Below are 17,761 nucleotides of genomic sequence, written 5' to 3'. Positions count from 1 at the left end.
ATCTAGGGAGATTTTGCTTTCATTCCTTATCCGAAAAAGGGGATGCTTACATCCAATGAGCAAGCGCAGCAGAACTCATCTTTCCTAACTTCACCATTTTTAACCTACATTCACCTCTTTTGCATTTCTATATATACTCTGACCACCTAAATAATTCCTTACAGATGTATATACCCTCCTTCATCCAATAAATAATCCCTTACTAAACGAAAATACTGCAATCTGTACTGCCGTACAACATCTGTAGTACTGTCTGTATTACCCTACATCTGTACCCTAAAAAAGCACTAAACATTCTGTTCAACAATTTCAATCATTTGGATCGCAAAATTGAGTTCAAAAATCATAATTGTCAGCCAAAGGTATTAGCAATCAGTAACAATTTACAAAGTCAACTAAAACTTCCTTACAGCCCACAAAAACAATTCATAAAAAGTTGCGTGTATAACAAAATTATGTTCCATAACTTCGCCCCTTTTGCATGATTTAAGGTGATGTATCAAATATCGAACCTTGAACTTTCCAATCAATATCGCGAATTAAGAAAAATAGTTCTATCCCCCCCCCCAAAAAAAACTTGTTTCCCTCCGTTGATTCGTAAAATTCACGACCTGTTTTTGTAGAAAGGGTGTCCGTGTAGATTGTCTTTATATCCGTGTTGGTGCGACATTGGACCTTGTGGGGGCGTGTCGCCTCGATGGCGCCGGCTGCTAATGGCCGCGGGCCGCCAGACTTTAATTTCCTGCTGCTTCCGCGGACCCTTTGCTTTTACCTTTCTGTTCGAAGCCACTTGGCTCTCTCTCTCTCTCTTTTATATCCATTCAAAGCATGCCGTGTCCCCATACCATCATTTGTTTTTTGGTAGCCACGCTGACATTTAGGTTTTCTTGGGAGAGAATTGACGACAATTTGCATGAAACAAAGTTTACTCTAGGTATGACCTCATTATCCTCGGTTTAAACCCTTTTGAAACACGTTGGATGCCGGTTTTCAAGTTTCGATTTGCATGAAAGTGCCCTCGCCGATGGGGTCAGTTGACCTGCCTTTGGGTTCCATTACCTCAAGAAAGCCAATCTCTCCAATCTTTCTCTCTCTCGCTCTTTCTCTCTAGGCTAGGAATGCACCAATTTTGTGTCATTATGCACCCTCGGGGGAGTACTTTTGCTTTTTCGGGACCCTGAGAACAAGGACTTTGCCGCATTCATTTTTTCTTTTTAACGATTTCAACGCAATTACGGACCTACCGATATTAGCGAGATGCTTTCGGTTTATAACCTTAGAGAGAGAGTGGTTCTTGATTATAATTTCGGATTATATAAGTAGGGTGGGATGATAGTTTGGGAACTTTTAATCTTTATCGGAAAAAAAAAAAAAATGATTTTTAGAACCGTAAATATACTAAGTTGCTATTCTTGTTCTTGTTACAGGATCATCCGGGTCTTAGAGGCACACCATTGGCGATGCTGGCGGCGCAATGTAACAAATTGAGCAGCAAGAGTCCCCCGCCGTTGGCGGACGCAGCAGTGGGAAAGGGGTTTCACCCTTGGAAAAAGAGTCCACAGAGCAGCGGGAGTTCACCGCAGCACACGGGCGGAAGTGGCACCGGATGTACGACGACTGGCGTCACGCAGAGACCAACAGCAACCAGCAGCGCTGGTAGTACCGGTGGCTATGCCCGAGCACCGGTCACGTCCTGCGCCTCAACGGCTCCACAATACGGTAGCGATCTCTACTTTCCCGGCACGGCAAGTGCTCAACCTGCCAGCGATCCACATCATCATCAAAGCAGTATCCTCGGCAAGGTCGAAGGTGCAACCTTGGGCTCCGTATACGGACGACATCCCTACGAATCCTGGCCCTTTAATACAATGCCAGGTGCCACGCACGGTGGAATTAAAGCCGGCGATGGCTGGTGGGATGTGCATGGAGCAGCCACAGGCGGTTGGCTCGACGTCAGCGGAACCGTAGGCGTTGGCGTTCATGCCGCTCAAATGGCAAACTATTCAGCCGACTACTCGAGCCTTGCACTTGCTGGCAATCATCTTCTCACTTCGGCAACAACCGCCGGACACAATCTCCTTCAAGACACCTACAAATCAATGCTACCGGGCGGACCCCCTGGATTTGGACTTCATCATCATGCAGCTGCAACTGGAGGCGGTGCCGGCAGTCCCCAAGGTGGCGCAACTGGTGCTGCCAACGTCAGTCAAGCTCCATCGCCCCGCTCCCAGAGGCGATACACAGGACGAGCAACCTGCGACTGCCCCAACTGCCAAGAAGCCGAGCGACTTGGACCAGCTGGCGTTCATCTCCGGAAGAAGAACATCCACAGTTGTCATATACCAGGCTGCGGCAAGGTCTACGGCAAGACATCACATCTAAAGGCCCACTTACGGTGGCACACTGGTGAGCGACCGTTTGTTTGCAACTGGCTTTTCTGTGGCAAGCGGTTCACACGTTCGGATGAGTTGCAGCGACACCTGCGAACCCACACCGGCGAAAAGAGATTCGCCTGTCCGGTCTGCAACAAGCGGTTCATGCGCAGCGATCATCTCGCGAAGCACGTCAAGACGCACAGCAGCAGCAGCAGCAGCGGCGGCAGCAAGGGCAAGGGGGGAGCGGGGAGCTCGTCGGCCGAGTCCTGCTCCGACAGCGAGGACAACGGGAGTCAGCAGAGTCCCAATTCCAGCTCGGTACCACCACCACCACAGCAACCTCCTCAGGGCCTAGTGGTGGTGGCGGGAGCGGTCCAGGACACCAACTCCCAGAACAACACCACCAGTCTCTCCCATCAACCGACAACGCCCATGACCCCAATGCAGATGACCCCACCGCCTCTAACCCCACACCATCCCCACCACCCTCATCTCCCGCCTCTAATGCACCATCCTCATCATCACGCAACATCCGTACATCATCATCCACACGCGGGGATGAGCATGCACTGAGCCCGGTGGGGCCCGGAGCCGGTGGCTGCAATAACGGTTCAACGGCACTGGGCTCCCCCCTATCCTACCCCCTAAATCTCAATTTAATTCATCATCAAAATCAATCCCTCCTTCATAATCAACAATCATCACATCTTCATCATCATCATCATCATCAACATCATTTACATTCCCATCACCAACAGCAATCGCGTCAAAACAATTCCTACACGGTTTCGCAAAATCCCGGCAATCCTGGCACACCAGGGACCGCGCAGACTCCCTCACCATCGTCCCCGCCGCCTGTACATAGTCTCTAGGCCGACACCTCCCCGTGCAACCCCCCACAGCACTTTCATGTACCAATCACCGATCGTTAACGTGTAAATACTTATACATAGTGAGAGTAGCGCGAGAGATAATGATATTATATTGAAGCGATATAATATTGTACAAAAAAAAAAAAATGAAGAAGAAGAAAATGAAAACAGAAAAAGTTATTACCGCATTCTTGTGCGCACTAAGACACTGACTCTTATCTTCAACACCCAAATCTAAAAAGTCTCTCGGCTCTTTACTTCAAATATAAATATTTATAGTTGGTTCTGTTAAAATTCAGTTGTAATTTTTAGAGTTTTATTTTATTGATAAATTTGTATTATCGTGATTTTATTTTATAATTTTATGGTTATACGAAATATTTCCCAATTTTCAATATTTTGGATACACTGTTGCATATAATCCAAAGGGTAAGAATTTGTGTCAATATAATGCTTGAAACTTTTTTTGCTGATCGTGATATAAATTTTTAAATTATTTTCTCGTTGATGAAAAATTTATTAATATTAATTACTATTATTAATATTATTATTAATAATTATTGATACAGTTTCTTGCTTCTTGGTGAGAATTTTCATTTGCATAATTGATGTAGCTTCTTTTCAATCACTGGTTCAAATTTTAAAGCATCAGTAGTATTATAAATAATTGCATTACCAAAATTAGAACCATTGGTTGAAACTTTTGATCATTAGTGCCATTTTTTTTTTATCAAATTTTGAATCATTATTATACCTTTCTAATGATACATTTTTTTGTATCAGTTTCTAGAGCATATCTTTCTAAATAAAAATTTGGGAAATAGTTGGTACCACCATTTCATTTAATATTTGACATGAAAATTACAACTTGGAAAAAAAATTGATTAAGCGGATCCAACTATTTTTGCCATATAAAAGAAATATATAAAAGAAGTTAAAGATCAATTTATTATTTTCGTATAGGAAAAAAAAGTATATATATATATTTATCGAAACGAATTCCTTGAAAGGAAGAAAAAATTATAATAGAAAATCTTACTTTGTAGATTTGGGAATTGGAGATCAGGTTGTACCATACACCGACTACGTTCTCCGGGAAGTCCCCCACGCGAATCACCGGAAATACGATCGTCGGTCAGGTTACAAACGTCGGCGATTCCAATTTCTTCATATTATACATATATGTACACATATATATATATTTATAGTTTTAATAATTTTTTTCCGAATATATGATTCGAAATATTTTTTTTTCTTTATATTAGAAAAAAAAAAAGCTCGACGTTTGCAACTTGGACTCGTACGGACCCATATCACCCTTTCAAGTCTAGTATCTTACTATTAATTAATTATTATTATTATTATTATTATTATTAATTATTATTATTAATTATTATTACTAGAGTATTATTATTATTATTATTATTATTATTATGAAAATTATAAATTCATTTTAAGAAGAGATAAAAGAGGAAAAATAAACGATGCTTTTGTCAGTAAAACCAAATCACGGCACTAGATTTCATTTAATCATATAACCCTTTCCCAAATCGTTAAAATGAAAAATTCAAATAGTAATTGAGAAAAAAAAAAAAGAAGGAAAAATTTAAATAATAATCCGGTCGTCTCGCGTTAATCGCTCGTCGACGGATAACAAATATAAGCACTTGTCAGAGGAAATTATTTTTTTTTTGGGGGCCTCAACGATGTCTCCTCGCTTGACCCTTGCTCTTGTCATACAACTGCTGTTCTCATCGATGATGATGATGCAACAACAACAACGCATCTTTATGGGACTCGCAGCAGCTTACATCGCAGAAAGGAACATCAATCATAAACTATATATGGATGTGGGGGATCACCTTTCACTATTAAAAAACTTTTCCGAGATCCTTTGCCAAAAACGTAAGTCTCCTTAGAACTCCACTTCATGGGATTCAATTTTTTTTTTTTTAAACTATATAATATAAATAATAATTAAAACAGAAAACCCCGTCCCTTATGTGATATGAAAATAAATAAAGAAAAAAAATAATAATTTTCCTCTTTCCTTAATTTCTATATTTAATTAAATTTTATATATTATTTAATTAATAATTTACCTGAAATTTTTTTTTTGGCAACTACATTTTTTGGCACCAAATAAAATGAATAAATTAATTAAGATATTTTATTTTTGGTAAAACGAATGAAAAAATTAGAAACTATTTTTGGTAGCAAATAAAATGGACAAATTAATTAGACATTTTATTTTTGGTAAAACGAACGAAAAAATTAGAAACTACATTTTTTGGCACCAAATAAAATAAACAAATTAATTAAGATATTTTATTTTTGGTAAAACGAATGAAAAAATTAGAAACTATTTTTGGTAGCAAATAAAACGAACGGAAAAATTAGAAACTATTTTTGGTACCAAATAAAAGAAACGAAAAATTAGAATTTTTTTTTCACGAAATAAAATAAACAAACAAATTAATTAGAAATTTTATTTTTTGTACCAAATATAATAGGCGAAAATATTAGAAATTTTATTTTTTGTACCAAATAAAACGAACAAAAAAATTCGAAACTATTTATTTTTGATACCAAATAAAACAAACGAAAAATTAGAAATTTTATTTTTTTTTGGCACCAATTAAAATGGGATGAAAAAATTAAAAACTTTATTTTTGGTAATGAAAGAAACGAGAAAATTAAAAACTTTATTTTTGGTAATGAAAGAAACGAGAAAATTAAAAAATTTATTTTTGGTAATGAAAGAAACGAAAAAATTAAATAGAAATTTTATTTTTGGTACCAATTAGAATAAACGAAAAAAATTAATTATTTTATTTTTGACCGCAAATTATATATATTTTGGAAATTAAAAATCGTTTATCATGATATGAGAAATTAATAAAGAATAAATCAAGATAATTTTTTAATGAAAATTAATTGGCAATAGAACTCAATGAGAAGGTAAATTATTAATTAATTAACATTAAAACATACAATTATTTCCAAAAAAAAAGAAAACTTTTCAAAAATGCGTCCAAATACTAAAAAAAAATTTCATTAACTTTAAGGACAATTTTCAGTTTCTAGAATTTTCAGGTTTGTTCATTGATTGTCCTTAAGGCTAATGAATCACTTTAATTATCAAATTAAATTTTTTTTTCAAAAAATACATTATTATTATTTTTATTATTATTATACTTATTTTTATTACTATTATTATTATTAACATTGCTATTACATTGTTATACTATTTTTATTAATTTAATTTAAAAAAAAAAATAAAAATTATGTAAAAAATATAAATATTAAAATAAACACAAAGGTTATTAAAGATTTAGTTTTTGGACGCACGAAATAAAAACATAAAAAGTGAATCAAAGAAAGAAAAGAGGAAATTTTTAAGATTTATCATTGTCAAGTTTTTGATCTGAAGACTGAAACGATGTACTGAGTGGATTTTGCGAAAAGGAATGAAGACGGATCACACGTTGATGGGCTGTGGCAAAAAAAAAAAAAAAAGAAAAAAAAAATGTAATTCATATAGTTCTTTCACATAGAACGTAAGCGCCTAATGCAACGAATTCGCGAGGTAATAAAAAAAAGAAAAAAAAAAAAATTTAAAAGAAGGGGACGGGGTTTCTGAGTTGGTAATATCGCACGGGCCGTTAGGTCCCGGATCCTTCGAGCCATGAAATATCCCGTCATAACATCAAACCCCCCCCCCCTTCCATTATCCATGGTGCTTCATCTCCCTCTTTGAATTAGGCTCCCTAGCTGCAGCACCACGGATGTCGGATGCACACACACACACAACCCAGTCTCACGCTGAGATGTCATTGAGAAAGGTTTGTATTTCTAAATGACCTGAAACGAATCCTCCAATTTTTAGTCATCTCGAAACACCTCAAAGAAACCTCTTTTTTTCCCTCTTGTTTTTTTTTCTTTTTTTTTTTTCATTTAAAAATAAAATTTCGACCATTTTCAAAAATGGGGGTGGTCTATATTTACGTGGATAAAAATAATCTCACTATTAGAGGATTCCTTTTATTTTTATCTTTTTTGGAAAAATATAATTCTGAAATTGAGAATATAAAAAATTTTTCACTCAGAAAAAAATTCGTTTGAAGCAACCAAATTTTGGTTAAATTAACAAAATAAATGCATTGATATACAGTTAACCAAACATTTGGTTGCATAAACCAAACGTTTATTTAGCTCAATCAAAATTTTTTTTGTTCAAAAAATTTATTAAAATAAACCAAACAGTTATTTAGATCAATTAAATATTTATTTGAATTAAACAAATTTTGTTTGAACTAACCAAAAAATTGGGTAAATATAAAAAAAAATGGTACATTTGGTTCAAACATATCTTTTTTCTGAGTGTTAATGCAATATTTTTTCAGTAGAAGATATAAATATTAAATTTCAATAAATGTTATTCAATTGATAAATAACGAAATATTTTTAATATTTATGAAAATATTTTATATTCAAGAATATATTTAGTACACTGAAAAAAAAATTTATTTGATTCAAATATACTCGATTACTTGAGTATTATTAAATAAATTATTTATTTGAATCAAATAATTTTTATTTGAATTAAATAAATTGTATTTGAACCAATAATTTTTGTATTTGAAACAAATATCATTTAATTGACTCAAATAATAATTATTTGATACAAATAAATATTTATTTGATAATAGTCAAGTAATCGAGTATTTGAACCAAATACATTTTTTTTTTCAGTGTAGTATTACTAAATTTAAAAACAGATTGCATGCGGAAATAATCTAAGATAAAGGATTTTATCTCAATTTTAGAATATATATTTGGCGACACATTATACACGGAAAAAATGTTTTACCTGGAACAGCGACAAGTTTCACTGGAACAGCGATATGTTTCACTAAAACAACGAAAGTTATCGCTATTCTAGAGAAACATATCACTGTTCCAGATAAAGATTTTTTCCGTCTATTATACATGTATCATCAATCTCTCAAATTATGATTTTCTAATAACAAATTTCAAAAAAAAAAAAAAAAAAAAAAATTCTACACCTACACCCAGAGAAATGATTTATTTGAAGCAAATAAAATATATTTGAGTTAAATAAACGTATATTTGTCTCAGAGCCTACTAACTTATTTATTTGGCGTAAATAAAAGTTTTATTTGTCAGAAATAAATTTTTCTTTGCCTCAAATAAATTTTTTATCTCAATGAAATAAAATATATTTGCAACAAATAAATGAGTTAGTAGGCTCGGAGACAAATATATACCATTTCTCTGAGTGTAGAGAAAAGATATATTTGTTTAAGTGCCTAATAACTTTTCATTTGTTTTAAATTAAAAATTTTATTTGGCACAAATAAATTTTGTTTACCTAAATAAAATTTTTATTTGAACCAAATAAAATTTATTTAAACCAAACAAAATTGTTTTAAACCAAACAAAATTTGGCACAAATACATTGAGCTGAAATAAAATTTTTCTCTTTAAACCAAATAAAATTTTTTTGAACTAAATAAATATTTATTTGACTATCTTTCCTCTAGGTGTAAGTTTCAAATTAATAAATTTTTTAATAGGTAACAATTATTCTAATTCTTAAAAAAAATTTAATAATTAGTTATCTTTCATAGATTATTAAATCAAATAAGATTAACTAATTATTATATTCATAATTAATGAATAATGTAAATAATTTACACATAAAATGAATATCAACAATTAAAAAAAAAAATTAATTAAAAAATTAACTTGTATAACAGTATATTATAAATTTTTTTTTTTTTAATCATTTTTTGATAGTTTGATGAACGATTGTATAATGGTGCGTGGATTCAAAATAGAAGCCGCAAAAGGTTTTTCTTTATATATATACATGCGGGTTCGGTGGATCGCAAGATAATCAAGCTTTTAGAATTATTAGCGAGCATGACTTGACTTATTTTCTATATATTACAATAAAAGAGTTGCCCGTTTTGTCTCCAAAGTAATTAGGATCTCGATTCAATTAACGTCATTAAGACATCATCATGATCGTTAGTCTATCATTACTAATGACATTTGCCCTTGAAATTTTTATATATAAATTATATCTTTCACATATACGACATATATATTATATATACGACACAATTTCTCAAGCCATATTCATCTAAATACTTTTTTAATTCTCTGCAGAAAATAATAAAAAAAAAATTCTTTTGTTTTATCATTTTTTTCCCTTATTTAATGTATATAATTAGATAATATAGATTAATATTTAATTAATAATTTTTAATAATTTAAAATAACTCTCGATTAAATGTAAAAAGAAAAAATTAATTTTTTTTAAATAATATCAATTTTCGATTAAAAAAAAAGTGGTAAAAATTTAATTGGATCAAAAAAAAAAAAAGGAGAAAAAAAACTAAAGAGGGAGAGTAAATAATGGAAAATGAGGTGGTCGTTACGGGCGCGCAATAAACAATTTTCAACCCCACATAGTAGCGTAAAACGGATCAATATGGAAGAGATTACGAAATAAGATCGTTATGCAAAGCAGTCGACGGGTTTTGGACTAACAGGGGGTGGGGGGGGGGGGGGGGGGTGGCATTCGTAGCAATTCGCGGGAGGTGCGGTTAATGTCAAACTGCTCATAAGGCAGGGTTGAATTTTTCGGTGATTTAGTCAAGAAGGGTGAACGTTTGTTATTCAATATACAACCCCTTCGAATCACTATACCAAAGTTATATTGAAAATAAATTTCCTTTTTTTTATTGCTCCCATTTTTTTTTTTTTATAGAAAAACCAAAAAAATTATTAGTACAATTTTAACAGAATTTTAAGTAGTAAAAGTCAATTTAAGACATTAAATATTTTCTATTTTTTATTGTATTTTTTATAATGATTTTAATATGTAATTATATATTATTTATAATTATACATTATATACATATATAATTATAGATATTATAATATAATTGTGTAATTTAAAATTTTCATTTTTATTTATTAAAATTATCGCAAGTAGAAAAAAAAAATTTTTTTTCAACATCAGACAATGCAATCTTATAACGTTGCATGTAATTAAATTTACTTTTGATTAATGGGAGAAATATTTAAATTTTATTTTTATTTTAAAGTATATAGAAAATACCGTTCACGATTAGACAAGTTGAAGAGATGACATAATTTTAATATTCAAAAATATAAAAATTCTTTATTTAAAATATGAAATTTTTTTTTATCACTAATAATTTTTTATTTTAATTTTTTTTTTAATACAAAATTAAATGATAATTCAGTTTATTAAGTAACCAAGAAGTATAGAATATTTTTTATTATTTTAGTGAAACTTAAATTTCAGTAGTTTTAGTCAATTTATAGTCAGACAGGCGAAAAGTTCTGATGAAGATAAATGTTTTGTCAATTTATAAAAAATATTATTTAAAATATTATAAATAAATTAAATTTATTAAAGTATTAATAAATTTTTGTATTAAAATAAGAAAAAAAAGAAACAGGAGCAATAAAATCGAGAATGTAAATTTCTATGATCCCCTAAATATAAATCATTGACAGAGATCAGTATGTCATTTGTCGCCACCCCGCATTACAGGCAGATGATCATTAAATTTTTTTTTTTAAACTTCTGTCACTGACACAATAAAATAATTAATTATATATATATATATATACTAATGTTTATTATCAAGATTATAGTCCAAAAAATTAAAATAAAAAAATAAATTATAAATTATAATTTTTTTTAATTTTTAAATAATTAATCAAATTTGTCATTGACAAATAAAATTTTCAAATGTAGTTAATCAATATTTTTTACAGGTTTTTATTATTCCTAATACTAAAAAAAAAATATTGCTTTTATTTTGGAAACTAGACTTAAAAAAAAAGTGTCAAAAATTAAGATGAATAATTTCCAGAAAAAAGGATCTTATATGACCTTTAAAAAATGTATACTATTTAATTTCTTTAAATAACGATCAATGAAACGATTTCTCGCTTTTTGTTGAAGGCTAAAAAAATTTTACTAAATTTAAATTTAGTGAGTAACAATAATTTTTATTTAAATTTAAAAAGTACAAAATATTAAAAATTAATTAAAACTTTTGAAAATTGTTTATTTCATTGTTTGGTTTTTATTTTTGAGAAAAAAACAAATTATTTATATAAATAATTTACGTAATTTTTACTTAAAAAAAAAAAAAAATTAAAAATTACTTTATTAATGAAAAAAAGTAAATTAAAAATTTTCGTATTTTTTTTTCTTGAATTGAACGTGAATTAATTCCCTTATGAAAATTCCTTTGTAAGAAAATAATGTTAAAGCTGAAATGTTTTCAGTATAATGTTTTTTGTATAATATTTTTGCGATTATAGGTAATTTATTATAAGAAATTGATTATAAAATATTTTTTTCTCAAATAATTATAAATATATAATTATTAGAGATTGTGTAAAGAAATCATTACAATTTTATAATTATATGAAAATGTAATTATAGAAAATAAAATTTTTAACGTGCAAAAATTAAAATATTATAAAATTAAAATTATAGAAATTTAATTACAGAAATTAATTAATTTTGTATTTTACTGATAACTATATATAGTTTTGTAATTTTGTATTTTACTGATAACTATATATATAGTTATCAGTAAAATACTAAAATTAATTAATTTCTGTAATTAAATTTTTATAATTTTAATTTTATAATATTTTAATTTTTGCATTTAAAAAATTTTTTTTTCTATAATTACATTTTCATAATTATAAAAATATTATAAAAATAAAATTATAAAAATTTAATTACAGAAATTAATTAATTTTGTATTTTACTGATAACTATATATATAGTTATCAGTAAAATACAAAATTACAAAACTATATATAGTTATCAGTAAAATACAAAATTACAAAACTATATATAGTTATCAGTAAAATACAAAATTAATTAATTTCTGTAATTAAATTTTTATAATTTTAATTTTATAATATTTTTATAATTATGAAAATGTAATTATAGAAAAAAAAATTTTTACGTGCAAAAATTAAAATATTATAAAATTAAAATTATAAAAATTTAATTACATAAATTAATTAATTTTTTATTTTACTGATAACTATATATATAGTTATCAGTAAAATACAAAATTACAAAACTATATATAGTTAGTAAAATACAAAATTAATTAATTTCTGTAATTAAATTTTTATAATTTTAATTTTATAATATTTTTATAATTATGAAAATGTAATTATAGAAAAAAAAATTTTTACGTGCAAAAATTAAAATATTATAAAATTAAAATTATAAAAATTTAATTACAGAAATTAATTAATTTTGTATTTTACTGATAACTATATATATAGTTATCAGTAAAATACAAAATTACAAAACTATATATAGTTAGTAAAATACAAAATTAATTAATTTTTGTAATTAAATTTTTATAATTTTAATTTTATAATATTTTAATTTTTGCACGTGAAAAATTTTATTTTCTCTAATTACATTTTCATAATTATAAAATTGTAATGATTTAATTAATTTAATAAATTTAATTAATTTTCATTAATAATCTTATAATAAATTACCTATAATAGCGAAAACATTATACTGAAAACATTTCAGCTTTAAAATTATTTTCATATAAGGAATTTTCATAAGGGATTTTGTGATCGTTATTTGAAGAATTGCTTCGTTGATTCAAAGAAATTCGTTTCTGGATGCAGGTTTAGATACACAGTCACTTCTCACTCACATACACACATGTAGAGTGCGAGCTCTCGAAGGAGATCAAATGGGAGTCGAGTGAACGTGGGTGGCATATTCAGAGAGTACATCATCAAACGAAGGCCAAAGAGGAAAAAGGACCTGACGAGCGAAACATGCGTCGACACTTTGGGACTGGTTATATAGCAAAAGCCCTTGAGGACACACATTAACAAGGGGGTGTCAGATTTACCAAAGCCGTATATACCGCTTTTGAAGGAAAAATAAAAAATCTACTTAGAAACATGCATAGATTTGCCTTTTGTAAAACTAAGGCTGTGCGATATTTCTATATAAATATTTTCAATTCCATTTTATATTTTTAATTACTTTACTACCAAAAAAAAAAACAGCAAAAAAAAAAAAAAAAAAAAATGAAAAGAAATAAAACATTATTCAATTATTAGCCAAGTATTATTAAATATAACAAGACTCATATCCATAAAAAAAAAATATGGATATTAAAAATAAAGCAAAAAAAAATATATATAAAAAAATGTGAATAGTATTGATAATAGTTGCTAAGAAACAAAAAAATAAAAATGTTACTGTTTGATATATATTTCCTTAAGGTTTCAGAGAGCAATTATCATTCTTGTAAAGAATTCCCTGCTCTTCTCTGGGTTGTTACTATATGTAAAAATAAAAAAAAAAAAAAAAAAAAAATCGCAGGAGATTTTATTTTTCGTGAAACGAATTTTTTTCTTTCCTGTTTGAATTTTATATGCAACGAATTTTTTGTGTTATTGTCTTGTTCTGTTTTTTTTCTTCTTTTTGACAAAAAAAAAAAAAAAAATTTTGCATTGTTGTAAATAAGGCACACGAAATATTTATAATACATTTTAAATTTTACGATTGCGTTTGCCAAAAATAAAAAACAAATTCGATTTTTGTCACGTATATGAAAGAATTTTGTCGTTGTCAAATTTAACACTCATATATTTATTGTGTATGTCATTTCTATTGTGAAAAAAAAGCCTTCCGACACTGTAAGTCATGGTTTAATAAAACAAGATTCAACATAAACCCCTTTTTTTCTATTTAGAATAATAATAATATAAATTAAGAATTTATCAATTTTTTATTTATTTTTAATTAGATTATTATTGTAATTATTGATTTTTTTTTATTTTTCAGTTTCAAATTGAAATTAATTGATTAAAAGTAAATAATCGAAGCTAATAATTGAATATACACCCAGAGAAATGATTTATTTGAACCAAATAAAATATATTTGAGTTAAATAAACGTATATTTGTCTCAGAGCCTACTAACTTATTTATTTGACGTAAATAAAAATTTTATTTGTCAGAAATAAATTTTTCTTTGGCTCAAATAAATTTTTTATTTCAATGAAATAAAATATATTTGCAACAAATAAATGAGTTAGTAGGCTCGGAGACAAATATACCATTTCTCTGAGTGTATATAATGTTTATTAAACGGAAAAATTCCCTCTCTTTTTTGTCTTATTCAGTCAGGTTTGACTGTATACTTAAAAAATTGTTTACAAAAAAAAATATATATATATATTCTCCCAAATTGAATATTATACACCCAGAGAAATGATTTATTTGAAGCAAATAAAATATATTTGAGTTAAATAAACGTATATTTGTCTCAGAGCAAATTTTATTTTATTTTAATTATTATTAAATTATTATTATTAAATTATTATTATTAAATTATTATTAATTATAAATTTTATTTGTCAGAAATAAATTTTTCTTTGGCTCAAATAAATTTTTTATTTCAATGAAATGAAATATATTTGCAACAAATAAATGAGTTAGTAGGCTCGGAGACAAATATATACCATTATTTCTCTGAGTGTATATTCTATTTAAAATTAAAATATTTCAATAAAAGATTAAATAAATTTTTTTCAAATAAATAAAATAGAAGATTAATTAAAGATTTCTCTGGGTTATATAGTAAAAATAAAAAAAATATATATTTTTTATAATTTATATAGAGATTAATATAATGAGAAATGTAAAAAAAAAGAGAGAGAAATATTAGTTAAGTGGTCCATCAACAGCATCTTCAAGGATAACTTGGCGTAACAAAAGATCCTAACAAGGTGGAGGGCATGTGGTCAGCAGCTCTCTCGCACACCCACAAGATTAGCATAAAGTGAATATATTTGTATAGGTATAATATGCTCTTAGAAAATCATGTGTATGTGAACTGCAAAAGAGAGTGGCACGCGCGTCCCGTTACTATAAAGCAACCGCCCTCTTCAGTGAGAGAAAGAAGCCATGGACCAAAAAGGCGGCTTCGTTAAAAGCCATAAGGATGTACGGCAATTTGATAAATTAGAATTCTCTTTCACGCTCGACTGCTCTTTTGATTTGTTTTCCTTTTTTTTCTTTTTTTTTGACAATTTCTCTTTTTTAAATTTCGAAATATTATCAATTTTTATTATTTCAAATCGTTACCAAATCTCACACAAATCAAAAATTAACTTTCGTAAACCGGCTTTTTATATTAAAAATTCCAGTATTTTTTCTATTTTCTTTTTTCCATTTTCAAAAATCGGAAATTTTTCCCAAAGGTTTTAATTTGAGAATAATTTTTTTTGCAATGAGGGGTTTTTTTTTTTTTTTTTTTTTTTTTTTTTTTTTTTTTTTTTTAATTCTGTGTGTATATAAGGATTCATCAAATCTAATGGTCAAACAACACCCGATCGTATTATATTTATTTGCCTGACCGAAATGAATCTCTTGTGAATTCACAGTCAGGCGGTAATACTGAAACGCAAAACCCACATTATTACGAATTACGACCGATACAAGCTAATTGGTCATCGTTAAAGGTCATTAAAGTATCTGGTTGATTCACGTGACACCAAAGGGAGTAGACTTTCCCTATATACAAACTTTCACAATAACATCAATATTAGAGAAAATCTCACCCCTTACCTCCCCAAAGGATATTATTTTAATTCACCTTCAAATATCAAATAAATAATTTCTTTCTATAATATTATTATTATTATTAATTATTTCCAAGATGAATTTATTAATTAATTCAAGAATAATTATTAATTCAAAACTAATTATTAACTAATTGAAAATTAATTATTAATTCAAAATTAATTATTAATTAATTCAAAACTAATTACCATCGAATAAGGAATTAAACTAAATTATTTAGAAAAAAATATTAATAAAGGTTAATAATTTTTTTTTTTTGTTAATACAAATTGAAACAAAATTTTTTGGTACTTTTCTTTGTACGAAAGAAAATTTTTAATAATTAAAATATTTCATTATTACAGTAGAAAATTTTTAAAAATTAAAATTTTTCATTGTCAAAATTAAAATTGTCAAATTAAAAAAATAGTTTTAAAAGAAATTATTGAGAAATAAAATTTTGTTGGGTATACAAAAAAAAGGTTATTTTTTTGTCTTAAAAAACATTTGTTACAATTCTGATGTAAAAAGAAAATTATTTGAGATTAAAAAAAAAAAATTCTTCGCACTTGCCATGAATCTTATTTTAGACATGCGAATTTGATGCGGAGGCGTCTCGCGGTTTTATGACGTGTTAAAGTCGCTACATCATATTTCTATAACTGTATGGCTGTTGCTTTAGCGACATCGATTTATCGTCGCCCGTCAACCGCCACCAAAAGTAATAACTTCAAACGTCGCGTGCGTGTAACTGTTTTTTTTTTTTTTTTTTTTTTTTTCGTTTTGTTTGTTTCTTTATCGCAAAATTCAAACAAATTCTAACCTGTTAACATTTTTCATATTTTCTCATTTCCTTCATGTGTAATAAAAAAAAGGAAATTCATAGAAAAAAAGAAAAATATTTCCAACCGATTTTTTTATATTAAAAATTTTAGTTATTTTAATTTTAGTAGTAGATAAATAATGGTAATAATAATAATTAATAATAATAAATAATAATAATAATAATTAATTAATAATAATAATAATAATAATAGTTAATTAATAATAAATAAATAAAAAAAATTGACTCACCAATCGCGGATCATCGCCATGCTTTTTCTACATCTTTCCTTCTGTCGATTAAAAAAAAACACACGCGATTTAAAAAATTTCGAAAACACACCTAATGATAAAAAAAATTACATTAAAAAAAAAAAAAAATTATTTATATCGAACGAACGCGGTTTTAGAAAAATTCGAGCATTCCCGAGACCGCGTGGAAAAATATTGAGAAAGAATAAAATATTGATCCAAAAATAAATTGTTTAAATAAATAAATAAAATAAATAAATTAAATATAAATAAATAAATAAATAATAAAATAATAAATAATAAATTGTTTATTAAAATATTGATATTGAAAAATGTTGATCGCAATTTTAAATTAAAAAAAAATTTAAATAAAATAAATTCAAACACTCCAGCAATTAAAAAAAAACACACTCCAAAATCGTTACCAATTTAAAAAAAAATTCGCGAACCCGTTAATCTATAAGCACCTTCACAATTTGAATTTATATTCTCGACGTAAATAATTAATAATAGTTGTAAGGACGATTTCCAAATTGAAACTGAATTTAAATATTTCTTCATTTATTATATGTTTGTGAATTTTAATTCTCACCGTTTTGATATTATTATGACCTCTGTTTACTCGAATCCAATATAGTCTATTGTTCTCCAATCGAACGTCAACAACATAATTCCTCGTGATGAAAACAGATCGAAAGGTCTATTGTCTTGACTACCTGGAAAAAT

The 17,761-nt window shown here is 27.8% G+C and overlaps 1 protein-coding gene and 1 long non-coding RNA gene across 4 annotated transcripts in view; one reads left to right on the top strand and one right to left on the bottom strand.

The window, feature by feature from the left end:
* LOC127283063 (transcription factor Sp8) overlaps window positions 1-14,069 on the top strand; it is a 58,703-nt gene extending 44,634 nt beyond the window's left edge. For 2 of the 3 annotated variants that reach the window (XM_051307723.1, XM_051307725.1), the window contains exons 2-5: window positions 1,428-2,406; window positions 2,475-5,152; window positions 7,013-7,092; window positions 13,004-14,069. In XM_051307723.1, the coding sequence (XP_051163680.1) occupies window positions 1,428-2,406; window positions 2,475-3,247 (1,752 nt within the window). In that variant the 3' untranslated portion in view covers window positions 3,248-5,152; window positions 7,013-7,092; window positions 13,004-14,069. The remainder of the gene's footprint in view (window positions 1-1,427; window positions 2,407-2,474; window positions 5,153-7,012; window positions 7,093-13,003) is intronic. The other variant, XM_051307724.1, reaches the window with a different exon arrangement.
* Window positions 1-17,212, bottom strand: part of LOC127283075 (uncharacterized) — a 39,680-nt gene extending 22,468 nt beyond the window's left edge. The window contains exon 1 of the long non-coding RNA XR_007843296.1: window positions 17,036-17,212. This is a non-coding gene — a long non-coding RNA (uncharacterized LOC127283075). The remainder of the gene's footprint in view (window positions 1-17,035) is intronic.
* Window positions 17,213-17,761: the final 549 nt, after the last annotated feature.

Source organism: Leptopilina boulardi, unplaced genomic scaffold, assembly GCF_019393585.1.
Source record: "Leptopilina boulardi isolate dan_hultmark-lab unplaced genomic scaffold, ZJU_Lbou_2.1 LbouV2_305, whole genome shotgun sequence".
In the NCBI taxonomy this organism is placed as follows: Eukaryota; Metazoa; Arthropoda; class Insecta; order Hymenoptera; family Figitidae; genus Leptopilina; species Leptopilina boulardi.
This window is presented reverse-complemented; position numbering and strand designations above follow the sequence as displayed.